At 43.2% G+C, this 26,235-nt stretch overlaps 1 protein-coding gene across 1 annotated transcript; it reads right to left on the bottom strand.

Moving 5' to 3' along the window:
* Window positions 1-12,421: 12,421 nt before the first annotated feature.
* Window positions 12,422-23,625, bottom strand: LOC109169144. The gene is made up of 2 exons (XM_019318021.1): window positions 22,945-23,625; window positions 12,422-12,886 (listed from the first exon to the last, which is right to left on the bottom strand). The coding sequence occupies exons 1-2, from the start codon at window positions 23,623-23,625 to the stop codon at window positions 12,422-12,424; spliced, it is 1,146 nt and encodes a 381-aa protein (XP_019173566.1).
* Between the last annotated feature and the right edge of the window lie 2,610 nt (window positions 23,626-26,235).

Raw genomic sequence — 26,235 nt, forward strand, 5'->3', positions numbered from 1 at the left:
CATTATTTTACAGTAGACAAAATATAGTCCAGTTGTCTACAGTTGGACTTTTGTTGAAAAAACCAGTCTTTGTTCACGGGCAATTATATGCTGCTTTGTCTAGGGTTAGTAATCCGAATGGTCTTAAGTTACTTATTTGTAGCGACAATGGAGAGTATGTTTCTTCAACGTCGAATGTTGTATACAAAGAGGTCTTTAACAATTTATAAAATTTGTATATTATTAATTATTTGTTACCTATGCAATATATGCCAATATAATTTTTATATTACTATTACTAATAAACTAATAAATAAATAATTGAATATATATATATATATATATATATATATATATATATATATATATATATATATATATACTATTTTTTATTTTATTTTAGCCGTGCATCGCACGGGTGGAATACTAGTTGTATGTAATATGATGAAATTTAGCCCACAGGCAATTTAGCCCACAGCTACTCTGACCGGTCAATTTCGCATCCAGTTTCGGGATCGGTTTCCCGACCTCTTTTGAATGAAAGATCGGTTTCCCGGGTATACAAAAGCACGAGTGGCTGCGCGCATTCGGTCGAAAATATAAGATTTTCTCTAATAATATATATTATATATTATATATTAACCGGTAGCTCAACTGCTCATAGAGTTGAAAGTTTGGAAGCATGATGACTAGGGATCGACTCTCACCAGCGGTAGTGTGGGGGCAACCTCTCAAAGTGAGGGGGGCTCCTTGCGCGCAGTGAGCACCGGTCTAGCCTCTGTGGTACATGTTTAGTTGTGATTCCCAAATGCCATATTTTGAAGAAGTGGTCCGGTCTAGCCTCTGTGGTACATGTTTAGTTGTGATTCCCAAATGCCATGTTTTGAAGAAGTGGTCTGTCTAATATGAACCTGGATCGATGGGGTTCTTCCTTTTGGAAGAATGTATTATATATTAGGGCCTTAATTAAGTGGTGCAAGTTGACTAGACTTATTAAGTGGTCTGGTTGGACTCAATAACTAGAAGTTGTTATTCAACCAGACTCTGTGTCTAATATGAACCTGGATCGATGGGGTTCAGCCTTTTGGAAGAATATATTATATATTAGGGCCTTAATTAAGTGGTGTAAGTTGACTAGACTTATTAAGTGGTCTGGTTGGACTAAATAACTAGAAGTTGTTATTCAACCAGACTCTGTGTCTAATATGAACCTGGATTGATGGGCTTCAGGATATTCATTATATAGCACATTCAGTTACGGTACTCATACTGCTCAGTAGACACCAATACGCCATCTAGGATTCTGAGTCAAGTGTGAGACAAATATGACTAACGGTCTACCGTTCAAGAGGCAACACATCAAGAGCATCAACTGTGGCTGGAGATCAACACGACTATCACTTCCGCTTATACAAGGTTAGGTATCTCGTATTATTATTCAGTATAGTTAGATTCTCTGCTCGGTTGATTGTTATTGCCTAAAAAAATCAACATTAATTTTATATACATCATAAAATTTTTGTATATGCTTTGGTATTAATTTGTTCATTCTAATTCTTCAAAATATGCATATATCTATTTAGTTTAGATATAATAATTTGGATATATTTTGAAAGAATTATTTGTTTGGACTGCTAAAAATTAATTTTTGGCTTTAAGGACAATTTTAATTCCTTTTTTTTTTTTTTTTGGAATTATTTGTTGTGATTTTGTTTGGGATTCACCGGAGAATTATTTAAGTTTTTTTTTTTTGGCAAATTGATGGTTACAATTTTTTTTTTTTTTAAATCAGTTTTCTGGTATTTTTTTTGTTTTCTTCCGTCGTTTTTTTTTCTTGTTCGCCGACATTTTCCCTCTCTGGTCAGATTTGTTTTTTTCTGGTGACGTTGTTGCATCCACGGGAGGAGTTTGGGCGCTGCAATGGGAGATGGATTCGTCAGCGGTGGCGCTGGTTTTCTGGTAATGACGGTGCGACGATGGCAACAAGTAGACGATTCTCAAGGAGCTCATCGGCATGTTGTGGCATCGCGATGAAGACGACTGCAAGGGTCTGCTGTTGCCGGTGGGCGGCGTCGGCGGACCGGCGTTACAGTGAGGCGAGACGGCAGAGTGGGCTGGTTTCCCGTCGCTACTCTCTCCTTCCTCCTTCAGGTTGGTCTCGTCCGGCGATGGTGTTTTTTGTTTTCTCGGCCCCGCATTGATGAGTCTACGCTCCTTATTTGAGAAAGGTGAAAAAAAAATGGTAATAAATGCAACATTAAGATATGTTTGTGTGATTGACGTAATTACAATTATCATTTATATTTATTTACCATATAAATATTTGTTTTATTAATAATTACATATTAATTTGGTAAATGGTAATTATTTAGTTTATTATTACCATATTTATATTACATAATTTAATAATGTATATTATTTTGGCAAATGGTAAATATATGGTAATTGTTTGTTTTTGGATAATGCCTGATATAGTATATATAGGCTACAATACCTATACAGGTAAGGGCTGAAGATCGGGTTCCTAACAGTGGGTCGGGAAGCTCCGGTCCAGCCTCATGCCAAAAGTCCCCTTCAAGTTACATTTAATGCGCTTTATATAGAGGGTGAAAGAGGGCATCTCTGGGTTCTCGGCATGGCGGGCACGTGGCGGGCATGCATCGGTCACAGGTGAGGCTGGATGTCTAGCCGCCACGCGGCGATTAAAGCCTGGCCCCTCCTAGGGTCATGGGCTACCGGCCGGATCGGCTCCGATTGATAAGGAGGGGTCGATCGGTTTAGCAGTGATCTGGGCCAGAGGAAGGGGCTCGGTCGGGACGAACGCCCTCGGGACGACCGATCGGTCAGCGGTCGGTCGGTGGAAGCGTAGGGCCGAGCGGTATTATCGTCTCCTTAGAGATACGCGGCGCTCGGTCGTTACCGTTTGTAAGGCTCGGGGACCGGGGGTATATCCCTATCACATAACCCCCCTGGCTCATGGGTCTGACGATCGGTAAGAGGAGGAGCCCGAGCCATGCTTGGGGTTGGTTTCCCGGTGCTAGGCTCGTATGTGCTGCGGCACACGCTGCGCTCACGATCACGGACCGTCCGCAGGTGGTAGGTGGACACACGTCGCTTCGGGAGTGTTCTCGAGATCTGAGCCCAAAATTTGGACGCTGGAGCGTTTTCCCGCCGCTACCCACCCCTATAAATAGAGGTGAGGTTGGGGTAGGTCCAACTAAGCTTTCAACTCTTCTAAGCGACGATCGGACGTTCCCGAGTGACAACAACAACTATTCAAGGCCTTTGCTAAGTGCTGCCAATCGGTACGTGTGTCTTCTTTATACGCTTTCTTTAAATCTCTATGTAACACCCCACTAACTCTAAACAGCCATTTACATAACTAAGCAGCGAAAATAACTATAAGATAATTAGTGGGACTGTCACCGCCACAACCACCACTCCGTGGTGATTGCACAGGCTAAGGGATAATACTAGAAATAAGATAAAAATCTGGCATCCAAATAAAATACAGGAAATATAAGGGGGAAAAACGTCACCCCAATAGTCTACATCATCCTCAAAAACATAAAGTCAAAAAGTCTAAAATCCACAACATGATCATCAATAAAACTAGAGTTTAGACATCTCAAACTAAGAGACTAATCTAACTCGATCTCTTCTCATTGCTGGGCCCACCTGAAAGGGGTTTTGCAAGCAACACATAGACAAATAGGAAAACACCCGTTAGCACGAAACTAAGTATAACCACACTCAACCCTGTAAAGCATTCTAGCATTTATTTTGAAAACATTTGATTTCTTTATAAACAATTAACTCATCTCAAATCATCTTTAGATTTAACACATACTTTCTAGATACTTGCACCCTATTACATCAGCTGGCGCACACACACACACACACACACACACACACACACACATATATATATATATATATATATATATATAAGGGTCATATGCGGCAGTGGCTTTAGGTGCGGCGATGCGGCCATATCAGCGTCGTCCATTCTGCTTAATCTAACGGCAGCGACTAATTTCTGAATATTTAAAGATTTAAGCGCGTCCTGGTAAGTGGGGGGTGTTATTGTAATTGTAGTAGTTATTTATATCGGTCGCTTGTCAGTATACACCAACAGTGTTAACAAAAGACACCAATAGTGTTAGGAAAAAGCACCACAATGAAATGCACAAATACACAAAAAAACACACAACACACCCAAAAAATACACCATATAACTCACCACCCCAATGGTGTATTCTGAACACTGTGTGATGCTTTTAGTCATACCTAGTGGTGCATTCTGGTGATGCGTATCGAATTTGTGCATGTTTTTTTGGTATGCATTTTCTAACATTGATGGTGTATATTTGTATAACTATTTGTGCGGTCGCACTGAACGCTCGGGAAGGCACCAACACGAATTCTAAAATACACCACAGTAAGGTTAATAATGCACCAATAATGAACATAAAACACACAACACTCTGATTTGATATATTCTGGTGCCCAATAACGACTTTAACCTTGCAGTTCGCGTACTGTGAGAACGCGCGCGAAAATATCGGAAAAGCCTTGATGAATGTGATTCGTTGGATTTATCATGGCCTACAATTAACCGCACCGCCGCACCTAAGTGCACTGCCGCACTTGAACCTTCCTCTCTCTCTCTCTCTCTCTCTCTCTATATATATATATATATATATATATATATATATATATATATATATATATATATATATATATATATATATATATATATATATATAAGACTGATCACTTAAATTCATCAGCATATAAACTTCTCAAATAACTTAACAAGCAATTCATGCTTACATATAGGATCATGCTAATAAACCATATAAATGGTATTCTCATGCTTTCATATTCTCATCTCTTAATTCGATAAACAAGACTTCTAATACAACAAAACGATTATAAATCAACATTCTCGTTATGTACTCTCATGCGATACTTTACTCAAATGCAATCTTGTGCAATGCTATAATCATACACATGTGCAACCTTGTGCAAAGCTGTAATCATATGCAATATCGTGCAATACTATAGTAATACTCATATGCAATCTCGTGCAACACTTATACATCATACTCATATGCAATGTCGTGCAATACTATAAACATAATCTTATGCAATCTCGTGCAATGCTTATACATCATACTCATATGCAATCTCGTGCAACAATATACTCATACTCATATGCAATCTCGTGCAATAATATACTCATACTCATATGCAATCTCGTGCAATACTATAAACATACTCATATGCAATCTCGTGCAACACTTATACATCATACTCTTATGCAATCTCGTGTAATACTGTAAACATACTCATATGCAATCTCGTGCAATACTTATACATCATACTCATATGCAATCTCGTGCAACAATATACTCATACTCATATGCAATCTCGTGCAATATTATAAACACACTCATATGCAATCTCGTGCAATAATATACTCATAGTCATATGCAATCTCGTGCAATAGTATAAACATACTAATATGCAATCTCGTGCAATAATATACTCATACTCATATGCAATCTCGTGCAATACAATAAATATATACTCATTCACTCATTATAAAAATAAAGTAGTTTCTGTGGTGGTCCCTTTCTTACTTTTGAGTCTCTCTTGACTCGCTTTCTTTCTCTTGAGTCTCTTTTGACTCACTTTCTTTCTCTTGAGTCCCTCTTGACTCAGTTTCTTTCTCTTGAGTCTCTTCTGACTCGATTTCTTTCTCTTGAGTCTCTTTTGACTCACTTTCTTTCTCTTGAGTCTCTTTTGACTCACTTTCTTTCTTTTACTCGTAGACGGCTTAGGGTTTCACCGATGAGTGAATTATCCCATCGGGAACGGCATAAATTTGACCCAATATCTCCTATCGTCTACGGAACCAATCTCGTGGTTCTATCTCTGTGGAATCAGGTATCGAACTATTAGTGTGCACACCCCCTGACCAGGATTCCAAGCCTAGCGGGCAGTTTCCAACCTCGTAACGTGGGAATACGCCGCGTTACATATACTGGGACCGCAATGTCCATAAATATCTCCCGAGAGGACATAGTCCAAACGGTATCCTCCAAAATCTCACCAATATAGACAATATATAAATATATGTCTCATGCATCAATCTCATGCATGCAACAACTCTACTACTTCTCAATGCATCAAATAATGATATACCACATGCTTATGGTTTTTGAAAGTATTCTTGGGCTCACGTTGGCCCCTTATGTATTTTTGAAATATAACACATGTGAAATGTCAAAATGCTGTATAACATGCTTCTAAACCATGTATAAAATAACATGAAATACTTATGAATATAAAGTCATGCTCGGTTTGCAACATAGCAAATTCTATACATATTTTCAACAAAATATGCTTCATTTCTCATCGATCAAATATCACAATCTAGTCATGCTTTCATAATAAATCATATTCTCAAATGATCATACTTCTTTACTCAATAAAAACATCATCAGATCACATAGTCAAATAATTCTTCATAAACAGTAAACTAGGCAAATATATACTCTGTGTAGCAAATCTTCAATAAAACCTTCATAACATACTTGTTTTTAATCCAAATTCAATGAAATCAAAGTCAAAATGTGCGTCGAGACGGTCCCAAAGAGTCGAGCCACAAGGGCCTGTAACACTCGGCTCGAAACGACACGTAGCTGAGCCACAAGGGTCCAGCCACTGCACAGATTCTTCTCAGAATCCAAGTCAGGGACCTGAGGCGGGATTCCTCATGGTCCGCCCCATGTACCCCGCTACTCCACCGGGACTAGGCGGCGGCCCTCCTCTAGGGCCGTGCCCTAGTCCCGTGCAACCACGGCTCTAGCTGGCGGCCCTCTTGATGGGCCGCGGCTAGGGCCGTTAGTCTGATCTGGTGCACACTGTGTGTGCACTAGAAGGCTTTCTCATCTGCAAAACTCAATCCAAACAAGTCCAAAACAATCTCAACAACTCACAAACAAATACTAGATCACTTCTAAGCATAAACACAACAAAATCTCATAGATTCTACTCATTCCTACTCAATATAAAGGTTTCACAGAGACAAATTTCAAAGAGGGAGTCCATGGGGTTATACCTCTTGTTGCATCTTCTTCTTGTTCTTCTTTCTTGTGTGAACCTCAGCCTCCATTCTACTCAACACCAAACCAATCACCATCTAGACACCACTAACAATAACACAAGCCAAACCTAACCAAACTCAGAGGTTGAAGCAAAGGAGGATGAAAACCTTAAAGGAAAAATGAATGGATGAGATTGGCCTAGGAACACATACTGTGTTTTCCTTTCGTTTCTTGCTGAGCTGCTAGGTAGGGAAGATCAGGAAATTAAGGATGGAAGAGGTGAGTTTTATAGGGTCCAAAACCCTAGAAGATCTTCTTATGATTGGATGATGAGAGGAACAATCTTATTGGCTCTCAATTAAAGCATCAGACAAAGGTGGAGGCTAGTGGTTCACCTTACTCCATGGTCCAAAGGCTAGAAATGCTAACTTTGAATACTCTGGGGTTGAAAATGAATTTTCTCAAAAAGTTATTTAGATGAACCCTTGTTTAAAGTCTTTTTGAATTCTCCCGGCCTCACTCAGAATTTTTCGATTTAAAACTTGGTACGCGAAGTACCAGAAAATTTAGGAAATTTCGAATAGAATAAATTTTGGTGTAGAATTAATTTTAAAATGTGACGAAAATAATTTATTCAAACACCAATTGATCACCAAAATATTAATGGAGTGAAAACGGCTATTTTGGAATTTCTTAATACCGGATTTATAAAATAAAATTTTGGGTTCTTACACCCTAGGATAAATTTTAGGTTTCTTGGACCTGGTCAGTCTTGACCCGGGAGCTCTAGTAGGGCACAATCGTTGAAAACCTCCCCCATTCGTCTTTTAGGGGTGAGATCATGACAAGTTCCGACAGCCAAAACCGTTCGATCCGGGACTACGGAAGCGGCAGCGACGACGAATCCGAACAGACGGCAACTAAGGGGTCCTCGTCCGGGTAATCAGATACGGCACATGGCGACAGTGCTCGCACCCACCGGTCCGGAACTGACAATGACTGCACGTTCGAGCGATCGGGTAACCACAACGCACCGAGCGGGGGTGTCCGCGCAATCGAACACGATGACGGGATCCACAGGGCGTCTACAAGGTCGGGTGAACAAAATGATTGCCCCAGCGGCAGTGGAACGCTAGCTAGGGCGATCGACGCGGGCGTGGTCAGGACCTCCGGTCAAGAGTCCCCGATGTACGAGAATCAGGGTCGCGGGTTGCCGCCTCACGCCATGGTAATCACCCTCGACCCCACGCTTTCTCCCAAGTCGGCGGCCCACTTGGCCTACGACCTTCTAAACAAGATGAAAATCTTCTTGAACAGCTCGTCCGCCGAACGACATCGAAGCCTCTTGACGAAGAAGGAAGCCGAGGACGCAACCGCTCTCCTGGTCGGTTGGGTCTTGTTCAGTACACGCAGGTCTCGGGGAACCATTAAATATCGCACCCAAGGACTATGGCTCGGGATGCATCTGGACTCCCTGAAGACCCCTTTGACCTACCCATTCAGCCCGTTCCTACTCGCCTTCCTTGGTTACTACGGCGTGCTACCGGGTCAGATCTGCCCCAACGCGCATCGGATCATAGCGTGTTTCCCGCAGATCTGCGCTTGGCACGGCCTCGTCAGCTCAATGGAGCTGTTCAACTTCTTGCACTCGGTTCACCTGCTCGCGGCCAAGTATGGAGGGGGCTTCTTGATGGCCCAGTCTCGAAGTCATCATTGCAACATCCTACATCTTCCAGCTAATAACCGGGGATGGAAAAAACTGGATTGTCTCCATCGAATACCCTTGGCAGCTCCCGGTTAAGAGGGCTTGGTCATTTCACTTTACAGAGTGCAAACAGCCTGAACCGACCGAGGCCTTGCAGTCGGCAGCCACGAAGATCTCGTCGGAGTTTTACGAGTTTCGGATCTTTCGGTCGGCCACCGAGTCTGAGAACGCCCTTCTGGAACCGCCTCGGTACGACTTACCAGAGAAGTATACCCCTCGACGGGCCGACGTGACTATAGCTGTGCAATCACCTGCACTCGCCCCCGAAGGAGAAGGTTTGCTGCGCGACACCCACCCTCTCCGGTTGCGCATGCGGAGGGCTCGTTTTTTCTCGCCTTCTAACGATCTTCTTTCTGTTTTCTACAGGTATGAAGCCCGGTTGAGGTTTCCAGATTGCGCCCTCCACTGTCAAGGCCCTCTGACCTAAGGCGGCCCTGGGCGGGAAGAAGGTGACAGCCTTCGATCCGGTCCCGGTCGGGGTGTCAACTCCCTCGGTCCCGGTGGCCCTACCACTATAGAAGACTGCCCACGTGGACGATGCGGCACCGACCCTAAGCACCGGGTCGGACCTGCAGATCGTTAAAGCTACCAGCAAGCGGGGTAAAGAGAAGGTCGACGAGTCCGAGGGTGTCCTCAAGCGGGCCCGTCGAAAAAGTCCTCCCAGCTTAACCCCTCTGAAGAACTCTTTGACGAGCGGGGATCTCCCTGGCAATCCACTGGCAAAGATGAGTGCCATTTTCCCAGCGGAGGACGATATGGCCGGGTGGACCCCGGAACAGGTCTCCGAACGGGGGGCTCAGAACTTGGTTCAGGTAAATTCCTTTCCCGAACATTAGGATTATTTTATCATCGGCACACGGCTGATCCCGGTTTCTTGCAGTTGACTCGGGTGCTGACCTCGCTCTAATACCGGTCCAAGGGCGGAGCGGAGACTGACTCCTTGAAGAAGGAGGTGAAGGAGCTGCGAAAGAAGCTCAAGTCCACCGAGGATGACAAGGCGATCGCTGAGACCATCGCCAAGAAGGCCATCGGGGAGACCGCCGAAGCCAAGAAAGAGGTCGAAGACCTTCGACTGCAGCTGCAAGACCCGGATGGTTTAGCCGCCTTCCTCTACCGAGACCCAGCGTCCGCCAAGCAGTTCTTCAAGGCCTTCGTAAAGCACAAACTGGCCGAAAACATGATGTGGGTGTTCGGGAACTGGGCATACGCGTCCGGGCAAAGGGACACGCATCGGGAGATAAGGTCGATACTCTCCGAAGTCTTCGAGGGTGACGATCTACGAACGATCTTATTGAATCTCCCGGAGAGTGTCGCTGATCCTGGGCCAATGCCCTATGCCGAAGCGGAGGCGACTGATCCGTCCACTTCTGTTGCCGAGAAGAATGATGAGGTTGATAAGGGGCGCATAGGTTAGGGTGTCGTCCGTTGGGGGTTTTTTTTGTTGGGAGCATGGTCCCAAATGTACAGGGCACTACTTTTATGAAGCATTTAATAATATTCCGCTTTTTGCCTAAGTTTCTGCGCCCAGTTTCGATCGTTTAATCATTTAATATAATTTTCGCTTAGGTTCGATTGTTTTCGCGCAACCGCTGGCTTTAAAGTTTAACCGCTCGGTTACCCGTTTGTTCCAACGTTCAGTTGTTTGGGTATATTCGTTTGCGAACGTTTGTTTAGGTATAACCGTTAATTTTGATGTCTAACCGCTCGGTTACCGGTTCGTTCCGATGCTCGGTTTGTTTAGGTGCGAATGTTAGCTTGAACTTCTAGACTGTGGAGCCATAGAGACGACCGTCCTGCCTAGCCCCCCTAGTCCGAGCCTTGTAGTGACAAAGTAACGGCTAAGGGTCGGGTTATTCTGGCCTTTTAGTGTGAACGTCTTGACTCCTAGATTACTTAGGCTTTTAGTTTTGCTTAAGTTCGATTCGTTCGGTTTTGTAGAGCGTTCATTGAAAATACCATGCAAGTTTTGGCACTCGGTTTGGAAGTTTCGACGCCCGGTTTGGTAGAGCGTTTATTGAAAATACAGTGCAAGTTTTGGAACTCGGTTTGGATGTTTCGATGCCCGGTTTGGTAGAGCGTCTATTGAATATACAGTGCAAATTTTAGCACTCGGTTTCAAAGTTTCGACGCCCGGTTTGGTAGAGCGTTTATTGAATATGCGGTGCAAGTTTTGGCACTCGATTTGGATACAGGACCCAGCCTAGCCCCCCTAGTCCTAGCTTGACGACGGCCAGCCGGGGAGAAGGTCGGGCTATTCCGGTGCACAAGGTTGGTCCGCCTGCCTTGTCGGGCCCCACGTGTTATTATAAGTGCATTCATCTACTACCGACCGATTGATCGGGTTCGTGGTGCTGTCCAGGCGATTATGCTGGAAAGTTTAAGCGACATTGTGGTCGTTTGGGCAACAAGGCCAGGATGTTTAAGCAACATTGTGGTCATTTGAGCAACAAGGCCGGAAAGTTTAAGTGACATTGTGGTCGTTTGGGCAACAATGCCGGAAAGTTTAAGCGACATTGTGGTCGTTTAGGCAACAAGGCCAGAAAGTTTAAGTGACATTGTGGTCGCTTGGGCAACAAGGCCGGAAAGTTTAAGCGACATTGTGGTCGTTTCCTCCGAAGGTGCGTTGTTAGCGCTACCGATGGGGATGGGGTCAGTTGAGGCGGTCTTGCTTTTGCGATCGGGCTCGAGCGTAGTCTCTTGAACGAAATTGCAATTTGCAGGAAGAAATGAGATTACATCACCATTGTCCAAGTACATTTTCCTACGCGACTAATCTCAGTCTCTGGTTACAGACATTCGAAACGGGAAATTACAACTTTGCTGACCGGGTACATGGTTATACTTTCTATTCTCGGTTGCTAATTACAATACCAAAAAGATACAAACCCTTACAGACATTCAAAGCATAGGATTACCATTGCGACTCTACTGTCGGAATAGTATTAAGTTTTCTGAGTTCCAAGTCCGGTCAATCGGGCGGCCAGTTGTGGATTCAAGCTTATACGTTTCCGGTCGTATTACGGCCGACACTAAGTAGGGTCCTTCCCAATTTTGTGCTAGTTTCGCTCCTTCCTGTGGCTGGCTAGCTTCGCGCTTCCTCAGCACGTAGTCGCCCACCTGAAAGTATCGGGGGCGGACGCGGACGTCACGGCTCGCCTTCACTTTTTTTTTTATATTGCGCAATCCTTCGAGTAGTGAGTTCCCTTTGTTCTTCGATACAGTCAAGGTCTAACGTTCATTCTCGATCATTTTCTTCCTCCTGGTAAGCTTTCTCTCTAGGGGTCGGGATCTACGCCTCAATTGGTAGCCGAGCTTCCGCTCCGTAAGCCACGACGAAGGGTGTTTCTCCGGTCGCCTCTCTCGGAGTGGTCCGGTATGTCCACAAGACGAACGAGAGTTCGTCCGCCCATGATCATCCGAATGAATGGAGCTTTTTCTTGAGTCCATCGAGGATCGTTCGGTTGGCGTTTTCAATTTGTCTGTTTCCTTGTGGGTAGGCTACCGACGATCGGATAGACTTTGTCCCTATTGTTGCTAGGAAGTTCTGGAAGTCTCGGCCCTAAAATTGTTTTCCGTTGTCGGTGACGATCTGGACGGGCACCCAGAACCGGGATACTACGTTTCGCCAAACGAAACGAGTACATTGCTGCGATGTGATGGTGGCCAGGGGTTCCGCCTCGACCCCCTTGGAGAAATAATCGATGACGACTATTATGAACTTGCGGTGCCCAGAGAGCTGGGGAAATGGTCCGACGATGTCTACTCCCCACATTTCAAAGGGGATGGCTGTGCTGACCTGGTGATAGAACGTGGCGGGTCTGCTGGGCATCTTTGCAAAGACTTGGCAGGTCTCGCATTCTATCGTTAGCTTCTCGCAGTCGAGTTGTACGGAGGGCCAATAATATCCGATCAGCATGATTTGTCGTGCGAGGAACCTCCATCCCTGATGTGAAGAGCAAAGCCCTGAGTGCAATTCGTCCATGACAAGTTTGGCTTCAAAGTCAATCAGACATCTTGTAACACCCTGAAATTTTGAAACTTTTAAGACTTATAAAATAAAGGTAAATTCTCATTAAATCCCAAAACATAATATAATAGAGTACGGGGTGCTATGCCACACCTGAGCTAGAGAACTCAGGTGCACAGACTAACTAACTAATATCCTCAATAATGTAAATACATGAGCATGACACGCAGGCCGAAAGGGAAACTATCTACTCTACGCTCCAAATCTCTAGCGCGCTCCAGTGTCTACTCCTCTGTGCCTGAAAGCCAAATATATCTGTTCAGCGAGAGATGCTGGTAACCCACTCCAACGCGTTGAAATACAATATAGGTATATATATAGATATAGATATAGGAAAACCATTTTGAAGCAGGAAGATATATGCTTAGGAGACTCTAGCTTTAAAACCGGGAATAGACTCAGCAAATAGGGACAAGCACATTAATCAATGATAAACGGTTAAGTAGAGATAACATCATAAGGAATACGCATCTAAGGTCACAGATCACTTTTCAATTCAAACACATCATCATTCAATCATCATTTATATCACATAATCATCGATGGCGCCACGGGACCAATCGCATGCCCCGAACATGAGGGTTAATGCCTATAGCATTAACACGGCTCCGCAGCACCCTACCTCAGTACCGCAGTACGAGGGGAGTTGATCACAACCAACCCTTGGAGAACCGCTGACGAACTCAACGTCGGACCACGACCCGACACACCGCTGACGCGCCCAGTCGGTGGACCGTGATCCCCTTTACAAGGGGGGACTTACGACCCTACACACCGTTGGTGCGCACAATCGGCGGGCCGTAGCGGATCAAGCCCGACACACCGCTGAGCTAAACTCAGTCGGTGGGCAAAGATCCTCGGAGACTACAGTCCTGCATACCGATGTCCCACCACTCGGTGGATCGCAGCCAGTCGTAGCCCTACACACCGCCTGATTACTCAGGTCGGTGGACTACAACCTTCCTCGGCTTGTTGGCCCCATACCGCCTGGCGCATCCCGGTCGGTGGGTCATATCACCGAGGCCCATGTGGACCTTCAGTCCTATACATAATCTTTATATACCTGATCGGTCTCTACCAGCCTGGTTAACAGTTGGGATGGTTCTCAACCCATTCAACTGCCCGTATAGTGGACCTCAGTCCTATATCATATCAATATCCCTGACCGATCTTAACCGGCCTAGTTAACAGTTGGAATGGTTCTCAGCCCATTCAACTGCCTGTATAGCCCAATTGGTCTTAACCAAGTTGGGGTCATGCATCACGTAACACACAATAGCACATAATGACACATTGTTCACATAGGGAAGGGGGAACATATAATTAAGCTTACATGTGATCATTCACATTCTAAGAATAGTTCCTAAGGGATCATATAACTTCCACCTAGGTCCATGGGTTACCAATTCAACTAGCATGCAATTCCTAAGACTCGTTTAACCTACGAATGGTACCCAAAATTCCAGACTAGACTCAGGCACGACAAACGGGGTCCGTTGGGACACCATGGGGAACGGGGAACATCAAACGGGGAAGCCGGGGGCCCGGGGTGGGGTGTGGACCAGCGGGTAGCAGGTGGGTGGGGGTCACCCGCCGGCTGCCCGCCGGTGGGCGCTGTTTCGGGCTGCCGGTAGCCGGCGTGTAGCCGGCTGCCCGGTGGCTGCCCGCTGCCGGGCAGCGCCTCTTTGGGCTGCGGGTAGGTGGTGGGTTCCCCCACCCCCACCTACCCCACACTGACTCATTCATCACAAATTCGTCCCGGGATCCTTTGTGGAACCCGAAACCATGCTTAAACACTTTTAAACGCAAATAACGACATCACATAAGCAATTAATGGATCAAAAACAATAATCATGTAGGACTTATCCTATTATGACTTCTAAATATAAACAACACCCGAACATGCGAATTCCCACCCAAATATAAATCAAGAACATCCTCAATACAAATTCCCAATCCAACCTAGGGCTCTAATCCCACCCAAATCATCAAGAATATATTTTATTCTTAACATCAAGAAAATATCAAGATTCGTCAAGAATCATCATATCATAATCAAGAACTTCTTTTTAACATTAAGGTCATCAAGATTCCCATGAAAGCATATAAATCATCTTATCAATCATAATTATCATAGAAGAAATCAATCAAGACACAAGAATATAGAGGGAGGCCAAGGAAAGAGATTATAGCGAAGAAAATAGGTTTTGTTGAGACATGGGTTACCTCTTAGCCTTAATTAATTTCCTTGGCTATGAAGGGTCTTTCTTTAAGATTTATCCTTTCTTGATTTCTACTACGGGAGTTCTTGGAACTTTCTTGTGTGGTGAGGGATTATTTGTGGTGTGTGTTCTAGGTGCCTTCTATGTCCCTATTTATATAATTAAGAGTCCTAATTATGGTCTAAGTGGCATGGGTTTACTAGTTCTATTCCTTATAGAACTAAGGGGTTGGCTTTAGGGATAAGGGCCCATGGACCATGGTGGACCATATTAATTAATTAAAGAGAATCCTAACCATAATCTGAATAGTAAAGGTATACTTTCTTTTATTCCTAATAGGCTTATGACTCTAGTTTAGGCAAGGGTCCATGATCCGTGGTGGACCACGTTTAATTAATTAAAGGGATTTCTAATCAAATTAAATTCTTTTTAATTATTATTAATGGAATTAATTAAATAATTAATTCAGGATTAAGGGCCGTAACACGGGGTGTTACACTCTCCCCCCCTTACAAGAAGCTTCTTCCCCGAAGCTTAGAAATCATTTTGGGGTAAAGAGCCCGAATTAGTATAGTAGTTCATAAGGAAAGTGTTATATGGGAAATATATACACATACACATATAAATTCACTGGGTTTGAGCCTAACTAAAATGCATCAAATAACAAGGTCATGAATATGCAACATACAATATGTAAGTTTTACGGGTGACTAATACATAACATAGGAGTCTTACACATGGCATGTTCTTTAATTAATTATTTTATAATGATTTAACATATAGGATCGCAAGTTGGGCTGATCATGTAATTATTTATGTACCTAAATGAGAGGAAAATATTATGCGGTGCAGATTCGGATAGTCACATAATTATTATAAAGTATATATGCACATATATCAACACAGGCGAACCTCATTTACGAATGGATGCAGGTGTTTAATTATGTAGTGTAGCATGTTGTGATCCTAGATGCCATATATGTCGGACCTATGCCTAATCTTTGTGCTTTAGCAGTTATACCAAATATTCACAGTTACGAAATAACAAGCCTAACATGTATGATAATTAGCTATTTATGTTATATGCGAAACCTGCAAGTTGGCATGCCTATATGTGTTCAATCGTAATTATGCTAAATATGCAATTTCTTAAGTCTATAGGCATAGAGTGTGAAGGCATGTGGGTCTATTTCAAGTCTTAAATAATCGCTAGTCCCATGGAATCACAAAGCACATATATGTATTATTCCACATGTTAGTCTAGTGCATGATTTAACAATTAAATTTATGTGCTTAATATCATTGCATAACCAAACTTTTGTCATATAAATTCAGGAGGGTCGTAAATCATATAACAATATTATTCAAATAGCGAAATTTAGATTCTGAGGAAAAGATTGTAAGTAGTTAGGAGGAAGGCTCTTGCTTTTTATGGGGTAAATAAATTCTGGGGAGACAATAGAATTAGGATCTTTATTTTGTACATCATGGGTAACGGAGGGTGATCACATAACAAGTATTGACACTTATATGCAGATTGCTTGTAATCAATAATATTGTATATATGTATAGTGGGACGCCTTATAACATACTGTTTTTGTCTAACGTGCTTTGTATATATACATGAATGCGTGTAAGTGTGTATTTTAGATAAACATGTGAGCTATGTGATTTGACATGTAATGCATAATGTAAATTTCAACCTATGGTTTGGACCATGCAATTTGCATACAAATATTTTAGAAATTACGAGTAAGATAGCCTAGGTTCATAAGTACTAGAGGTTCTATCTTGAGAATTTAATCGCACAAGCACTTAGGAAAATTAGTTTTATCTTGGTGGTAATTAGATTTTAGGTAGCATAAATCTTACCTCTAGAAGCCCGGGATACCTAAATAACTTTAGAGTTGAAGACCCTTGGTTGCTAATTCCTAAATCAATTGATGACTTGATGATGAGACTAAAGTTTTTAATTATTTAGGGAAGGTAGGAGTGTTAACAGGGCGGTCATGCGAGGAGGAAAAGTAGAATTAGGGCTACCCCAGGATATGTGTATCTATATGTATATATATAATAGTGATGTAATTTGTACGGAATGATATTTCAGGGTTAGGATATGCTAAGGGCAAGCTTATAGGTGTGCGTAAGATTATTGTAGCTAGGGTGCATGTGTATGGTTTGGGGGCTAGGGATTTATTGTATATAATGTAACAATTTATATGAATACGTATGAATAGGGGAGGATGTTCTATAGGCTCACAAGTTTATACACATATATATATAGATTTAAGCGTATAGGGACGTACCGTACCTGACGCAACCATTTTTAAGATTAGGCAAGGTGATTTAGGATTAGGGTGCAATAAAAATGAAAATAATAATAATAATAATAATAATAATTTGGTGTAAGTGTAGCATATGAATGTAATTGGGGTTTACTACATATTTTGGATATATATATATATATATATATATATATATATATATATATATATATATATATATATATATATATATATGATAGGAGTTTTAGGGGAATATATCTAGAATAGTAGTGATGTACTTATTTATGTATAAATGTTTGTTTAGGGGGGTCCTTATCTTAGTAGTAAAGGGTCCTAAACAAGGTATGGGAAGCTCGTGGTCTATTATGCAACATGGACCAAGGTCTAGAGGGATAGTTTTAAGATAGTTTGGGGGCGCAATATATTTTTCCAAGGATAATTTCTAGATGACCACTTGTTTTAGGTTTCTACCGGTCTCACTCAGATTGAATTTCGGGTCGAAACTTAATACACAATGTATCCGAGGGTTTAGATTTCTAGAAATAGGATCAGTCCCTATAGTTTCTATGTGACATATAAACAAATCAATTAGGAAGATAATTCGATTTTCATGTTCAAGCATTAGATTGTTATTTATACGTTTAAACACATAGGAAGTATCAAGGGAGACACACAAAGCCACAATGGGTCAATAAAAATGTGAAGTAAAGAAAACATACCGGACCAGTGGGCGCGAGGTGGGCGGTCGACCGCCTGTCAAGTCCCCACTGGAATGTGGCAGTGGGCACGTGGTGGGTGGTCGACCTCCTGCCAAGGCCCCATTGGAACGTGACTGTGAAGGAGGAATCACTTCGGAAAAAGCCTCGAGAATGCACAATTATAAGTTTCAAGGAATTCCATACTTATGTGAACAACGAAAGGGGTATGGAAAACTCAAGGGATCACTTTATTATAATACTAATGAGGAATATGGGAGACTTCAACTAGGTATCATAAGGATCCTACGCCTCATTCTTCCCCTTCTTAATTAAAGCTATGTTCCCCAGAATTTCCCCCCATGCAACTCATGTAAGTACTTATCGGGTTATCAGTGAGTTAACTATATTGGTCGATTATGATTAGGACAAGTGAGCTCTTATAGGCCGAATAAAATTACTAAAAAAATACTTTATCAAGTAATAGATATTCAAATAACGCATGTTTGATCAAATAGTTAAGCATTAGTATGCAGTTCCAAACTTGGTCTAAAAATCAATTAGGAACATATGCTTATGCAAATGAACAAGTATCGTAATCAAAGAGTGATAAACAACAAAGTAGGTAAAAGCATGCAAGGACATCACAAATTTCTAGGGTAAGTATGTGGAATGAAGAGTTAATGTGTTGTACCCTTACCTTGATGTGATAAGCGAAGGGGGAAATTCTTTAAATTAGTGAAGGATAAAGTGAGGGGAGTTTATGTGATGATAGGTAGGCTCACAATCTCACTGCGCGTCCTAAGGTTCCTAAATCCTATGTTTCTAAATACCTAGAGTTCAAGCCTAATGTCCTAAAGTCTGGTCTTACGAGTCTTATCCTACGGTCAAACTTAGGCTCTGATACCAACTGTAACACCCCGAAATTTTGAAACTTTTAAGACTTATAAAATAAAGGTAAATTCTCATTAAATTCCAAAACATAATATAATAGAGTACGGTGTGCTATGCCACACCTGAGCTAGAGAACTCAGGTGCACAGGCTAACTAACTAAAATCCTCAATAATGTAAATACATGAGCATGGCACGCAGGCCGAAAGGGAAACTATCTACTCTACGCTCCAAATCTCTAGCGCGCTCCAGTGTCTACTCCTCTGTGCCTGAAAGCCAAATATATCTGTTCAGCGAGAGATGCTGGTAACCCACTCCAACGCGTTGAAATACAATATAGGTATATATATAGATATAGATATAGGAAAACCATTTTGAAGCAGGAAGATATATGCTTAGGAGACTCTACCTTTAAAACCGGGAATAGACTCAACAAATAGGGACAAGCACATTAATCAATGATAAACGGTTAAGTAGAGATAACATAATAAGGAATACGCATCTAAGGTCACATATCACTTTTCAATTCAAACACATCATCATTCAATCATCATTTATATCACATAATCATCGATGGCGCCACGGGACCAATCGCATGCCCCTTGGAGAACCGCTGACGAACTCAACGTCGGACCACGATCCGACACACCGCTAACGCGCCCAGTCGGTGGACCGTGATCCCCTTTACAAGGGGGGACTTACGACCCTACACACCGTTGGTGCGCACAATCGGCGGGCCGTAGCGGATCAAGCCCGACACACCGCTGAGCTAAACTCAGTCGGTGGGCAAAGATCCTCGGAGACTATGGTCCTGCATACCGATGTCCCACCACTCGGTGGATCGCAGCCAGTCGTAGCCCTACACACCGCCTGATTACTCAGGTCGGTGGACTACAACCTTCCTCGGCTTGTTGGCCCCATACCGCCTGGCGCATCCCGGTCGGTGGGTCATATCACCGACGCCCATGTGGACCTCCAGTCCTATACATAATCTTTATATACCTGACCGGTCTCTACCAGCTTGGTTAACTGTTGGGATGGTTCTCAACCCATTTAACTGCCCTGTATAGTGGACCTCAGTCCTATATCATATCAATATCCCTGACCGATCTTAACCGGCCTAGTTAACAGTTGGGATGGTTCTCAGCCCATTCAACTGCCTGTATAGCCCAATTGGTCTTAACCAAGTTGGGGTCATGCATCACGTAACACACAATAGCACACAATGACACATTGTTCACATAGGGAAGGGGGAACATATAATTAAGCTTACATGTGATCATTCACATTCTAAGAATAGTTCTAAGGGCTCATATAACTTCCACCTAGGTCCACGGGTTACCAATTCAACTAGCATGCAATTCCTAAGACTCGTTTAACCTACGAATGGTACCCGAAATTCCAGACTAGACTCAGGCACGACAAACGGGGTCCGTTGGGACACCATGGGGTACGGGGAACATCAAACGGGGAAGTCGGGGGCCCGGGGCCGGGGTGAGGTGTGGACCAGCGGGTAGCCGGTGTGTGGGGTCACCCGCCGGCTGCCCGCCGGTGGGTGATTGCTATAATCTGCAAGTGCACAGAGTCAATCACAGTATAAATTCCTGGAGTATTCCAGGGTCGATCCCACGAAGAACACTATTAACTGTTATCTTGAATAATCAATTTGATAATAAGGAAAAATTGCAAATAAATAGAATTAATGTAATTAAAAAGAATATTTATATGAAATTAAAGCAAATAAAATTCTAATTGAGAAAAGACTAGGGATTTGGGGTTCACCTATTAGATAATTAACTAACTCTCCTAAATATTAATTCTTGTAATTATAGTGATGATTGTTCCAATTATATCCAAATACTCCGTCGAGCTACTAGGTTATATCCAATTAACTGTGATCATCCGTCGATATCTCACCAACATTAATTGAACCCATTAAGCAACAATCAAATATCACCACAAATACCTAAAGCTATGTCTAGTTTAGGTCAATTGTGTTTATCTTATGAGTTCTAGGTTCATAATTCACCTGTCAGTTCTTCTTATGAACCCTAATATTAAAATTATGCAATGGCCAGTCACACAATCCACAATTAAAATACATAAAATAAATATAATCAAGTTCAATTATTGAATTGAAATTGGAAGAATCAACACATGAAAAATAGTCAATCAATCTAATATAGGCTAATCCAAATCCCTAATTAAAGTTTTAGCCAATAATCATAATTAAAGGTAAGGAAAGTTCAATAAATAACATTCTGAAATTTTAAGCAAGAAATAAAGTAAGGAAGAAAAATAATTCAAGCCTAAGAGATGATAGTTGCGATTGAAGCTCGGAAATTCCTCGCTGAAGTCGCTGCCGCGCAGCCAGGCTCTCTGATTCTTCTCTCCGCCGTTTTCTTGTTATGTTTCGTCTCCCCTCTGCCGAACCAACCAAAGCAACAAAAACCCCAAAATTAATAAAATCCCTTTCTTTTTCCTTTTTCTTACTGCTGCGCCAAACCTAAAAAGAAAACAAAAACAAAATAATATAAAATAAAATAATTATAAACTAATGACATAATAACTCAATTAAACTTAAATATTAAAACACTTATTCAAAATAGAATGAATAAAACTAACAAATAAATTTAATAAAATAGATAAAATAGAACTCTTCTTTATATATTAATAAAAATGCAACATTAGCCTAATATTTATTAAAACTCATCTAAACTAGTCTAAACTAGTAACATATACTAAATATACTATTTATAATATAATTAACCCTAAAACTTAATTTATTTAATCAAATCACCAACTAAAATTACTCTAAATAATCCCTAGAAATTAAGCTTATCAGTGGGCGCTGTTTCGGGCAGCGGGTAGCCGGCTGCCTGGTGGCTGCCCGCTGCCGCGCAGCGCCTCTTTGGGCAGCGGGTAGGTGGTGGGTTCCCCCACCCCACCTACCCTCCACTGACTCATTCATCACAAATTTGTCCCGGGATCCTTTTTGGAACCCGAAACCATGCTTAGACACTTTTAAACGCAAATAACGACATCACATAAGCAATTAATGGATCAAAAGCAATAATCATGTAGGACTTATCCTATTATGACTTCTAAATATAAACAACACCCGAACATGCGAATTCCCACCCAAATATAAATCAAGAACATCCTCAATACAAATTCCCAATCCAACCTAGGGCTCTAATCCCACCCAAATCATCAAGAATATATTTTATTCTTAACATCAAGAAAATATCAAGATTCGTCAAGAATCATCATATCATAATCAAGAACTTCTTTTTAACATCAAGGTCATCAAGATTCCCAAGAAAGCATATAAATCATCTTATCAATCATAATTATCATAGAAGAAATCAATCAAGACACAAGAATATAGAGGGAGGCCAAGGAAAGAGATTATAGCGAAGAAAATAGGTTTTGTTGAGACATGGGTTACCTCTTAGCCTTAATTAATTTCCTTGGCTATGAAGGGTCTTTCTTTAAGATTTCTCCTTTCTTGATTTCTACTACGGGAGTTCTTGGAACTTTCTTGTGTGGTGAGGGATTATTTGTGGTGTGGGATTATTTGTGGTGTGTGTTCTAGGTGCCTTCTATGTCCCTATTTATATAATTAAGAGTCCTAATTATGGTCTAAGTGGCATGGGTTTACTAATTCTATTCCTTATAGAACTAAGGGGTTGGCTTTAGGGATAAGGGCCCATGGACCATGGTGGACCATATTAATTAATTAAAGAGAATCCTAACCATAATCTGAATAGTAAAGGTATACTTTCTTTTATTCCTAATAGGCTTATGACTCTAGTTTAGGCAAGGGTCCATGATCCGTGGTGGACCACGTTTAATTAATTAAAGGGATTTCTAATCAAATTAATTCCTTTTTAATTATTATTAATGGAATTAATTAAATAATTAATTCGGGATTAAGGGCCGTAACACGGGGTGTTACACATCTCATCAATGGCCCTCCGTATGATCGTCGATAGAGGCGGCTGTCCGTCACTTGGAATCTTGGAGCGCGGAGTTTCGCCTTGCGTGCTCTTGCTTCATCTTGCGGCAATCGTCCATCCTCCAAATGCCTCATGATGTCAGTTATCCAATTTTCCTCGCGCGGTTGGACAAGCATCACCCGGTGGTGGTCGATAGTCAGAGTCGGTATGACAAGAACCCGAACAACTTTCGAGATATGCTCCGGGGCTTCCAGACTTAGCTTAGAGAGGATATCCGCGTCCGCATTGTCCAGCCGGGGAACGTGTTTCACCGCATACGCCTTGAAGGTGCTGAGCTTCTCGAGGGCCATGTCCCGGTAACGGCTCAGACGTTCACCATTAACTTGGAATACCTCGAGGACTTGTCCTACGACCAGGGACGAGTCCGTTCGGGCTTTGATGTACTCCGCTCCAAGGTCCTTTGCATGTTGCAGTCCTGCGATGAAAGCTTCGTATTCCGCATCGTTGTTGGTTGGGGAGAACCGGTATATCAAGGCATAATATACCTTGAATCCTTCGGGGCTTGTCACCATGACTCCTCCTCCCAACCCTCTCTTGTTGCTAGAGCCTTTAGTGGCGACCTCCCACCATGAAGCATCGGCATCCGCCAGGTCTTTTGTGAGGGTGTCCGAGCGGTGCATTCGACAACAAAATCCGCTAACGCCCGTCCCTTGATGGCCGGTCGGGGTCTGTACTCTATTACGAATTGCATATGCATCATCTCCCACTTTATTAATCATCCAGAGGAAGTGGTCGTGCGGAGAACGGCCCCTATCGGCTGGTCGGTTAACACTCTGATTACCCTTCCCTGGAAGTATGGGGTGAGTTTCTTTGCCGCTACGTATAGGGCTAGGACCACCTTTTCTAGCCGAGAATATCGGAGCTTGGGACACTGGAGAGCATGGCTGACGTAATAGACGGGTCGTTGTATTCCCTCAGAGTCGGTACGGCATAACACAGCGCTGACTGCCCGATCTGATACGGTAAGGTACACGTCTAGGTCCTCGCCCGACTCGGATTTGGAGAGGACGATCGGGGATATCAAGTATTCTTTAAGTTCCACAAATTCCGTTTGACACTCTGCATCCCACGTGAACCGGTTGATCATCCTTAGGGTCTTGAAGAAGGGCAGTGCTTTTTCCGCCAGCTTGGATAAGAACCGGCTGAGGGCGGCTAGCCTTCCGGTTAGTTGCTGGACCTCCCGGACCGTGGTTGGCGTCTGCATTTCTAGAATGGCCTTCACCTTAGCCGGATTGGGCTCTATCCCCTGCTTCGTGCATTTTGCCGAGTTTAGGCGCAGTCGATATGTACGCATCACTTCTAAGCATGTTCGGAGATCCCGAGCGTGGTGATACCGGTCGGCACTCTTGACGAGCATGTCGTCAACATATGCCTCCATTGTTCGGCCCAGCTACCCCTCGAATAAAGTATTGACCATCCTCTGGTACGTTGCTCCGGCATTCCTGAGACTGAACGACATGACTCTATAACAGTAGAGGCCGTCCGGGGTAACAAACGATGTTTTGCTTTCATCTTCTTCGACCATCATTATCTGGTGATAGCCCCTAAAGGCATCCAAGAAGCTCATGAGGTCGGCTCCCGCGGTGTTGTCTACCATCTGGTGTATGCTCAGGAGTGGGTATGGGTCTAACGGACAGGCACGGTTCAAGTCTGTGTAATCAATACACATTCGCCAGGTGGGCGGCTTGGGGACCAAGACCATGTTCGCGACCTAATCCGGGTAGGCGACTGGGCGGATGTGACCAATCCCAGCGAGGGTCTTGACTTCATTCTTTACAAACTCTCGGAGGTCGTTGGAGAGGTGTCTCTTTTTTTGCTTCACCGGTCGTGTTGTCGGACTGACTGCTAAGCAATGGCATATAACCGATCGGTCTACACCTGGCATATCTTCCGGGCCCCATGCGAAGACGTCTGAGAACTCTCCTAATACTGCCATGATGGCATCTTTGAGTTCTGGGGAGAGCCCTCGGCCGACCCTGATCGTCCTATCCGATCGATCGACCCGGATCGGTATCTCTTCTACTTCATCGGAGGGTTCGGGCTGTTCCTTTCTTTCGGCTTCCGATCTCTTGGAGATGTAATTCACTTGGGAATTCCACGCTTCTTTCCGATCTACAGCCTTGCGGTAACACTTCCTGGTTGACTGGACATCGCCTCGAACAACACCAACTCCTTCCGGGGTCGGGAACTTCATACATAGGTGGGGCTTGGAGATGATTCCCTCGATTGACACAATGTCCGGTCGCCCCAGGATGGCGTTATGGACACATTGCATGTTAACGACAATAAATTCCATCGCGTCCTTACAACCCGAGGGTGACTGCCAATCTCCACCGGTAGTCTATCTTTCCTTCAGGGTGAATGGTGTCACCAGTGAAGCCGGAGAGAGGGGTTCCAATCGGAGTGAGCTCGATCGGGTCAAGTTTGAGTTTTTGAAAGATGTCTATATACAAGACGTTCACACTACTTCCTATGTCAATCATGACTCTCTGCACATCTGTGCCCATGATATCGATCGTGACCACCAAAGCCTCGGCATTGTAGTCCCCACCTTCGGGCATCTCATTCGGGGTAAATGTCATTGGTTCCAGCTTCTGTCTTTTCTCCCCGGTTTCTGACCCTATGAGGTCAATCGGGAGGGGTTCCCTGGACCCGATTCCATCGTCGGGGCCTCCGAATATGAAATGAATTACTTGCTTTCCCGACGGGGGGTGCGAGTAATGATCTCGATCGTGATCCTTATCCTTCAGGCTTTTGTACGACTTCTTGAAAAGGTTCTTTCAAGAAGATTTCTTCTCTTCCTTTTTGGCCGTAAACTCGGTTAATTTGCCCGATTGCAGCAAATCCTCTATCACCTGTCATAGGGTAGTGCAATCTTCTGTTTCGTGCCCTTTACTGCGATGATAGGCGCAGTAATTTGTCTTGTCACGACCTTCCCTTTGAAGTTTGGGAAGCTGGATCATATTACACAACTCTACGAATCGAAGGACATCGACCGCCGGTCTGTTCAATGGTGTGAAATCGGGCAACCTACCCCGACCTCTACCGGATCGGTCGCTCTTCCGACCTTCTTCTTGTCAGGCCTGTGGCTTCCTGCTACCCCTAGCCTCCTGCTGCCTTTTGACCAAGTTCGCTTCACCGGCGTTGGCATAGTCGGTGACACGGCGAATGACCTCATCAGAGGTGGTCAGTGGGTGCAAGATAAACTCTTGGTACAGAGCTCCCGCTCG

This window comes from Ipomoea nil, unplaced genomic scaffold, assembly GCF_001879475.1.
Source record: "Ipomoea nil cultivar Tokyo-kokei standard unplaced genomic scaffold, Asagao_1.1 scaffold3251, whole genome shotgun sequence".
NCBI classification, from domain to species: domain Eukaryota; kingdom Viridiplantae; phylum Streptophyta; class Magnoliopsida; order Solanales; family Convolvulaceae; genus Ipomoea; species Ipomoea nil.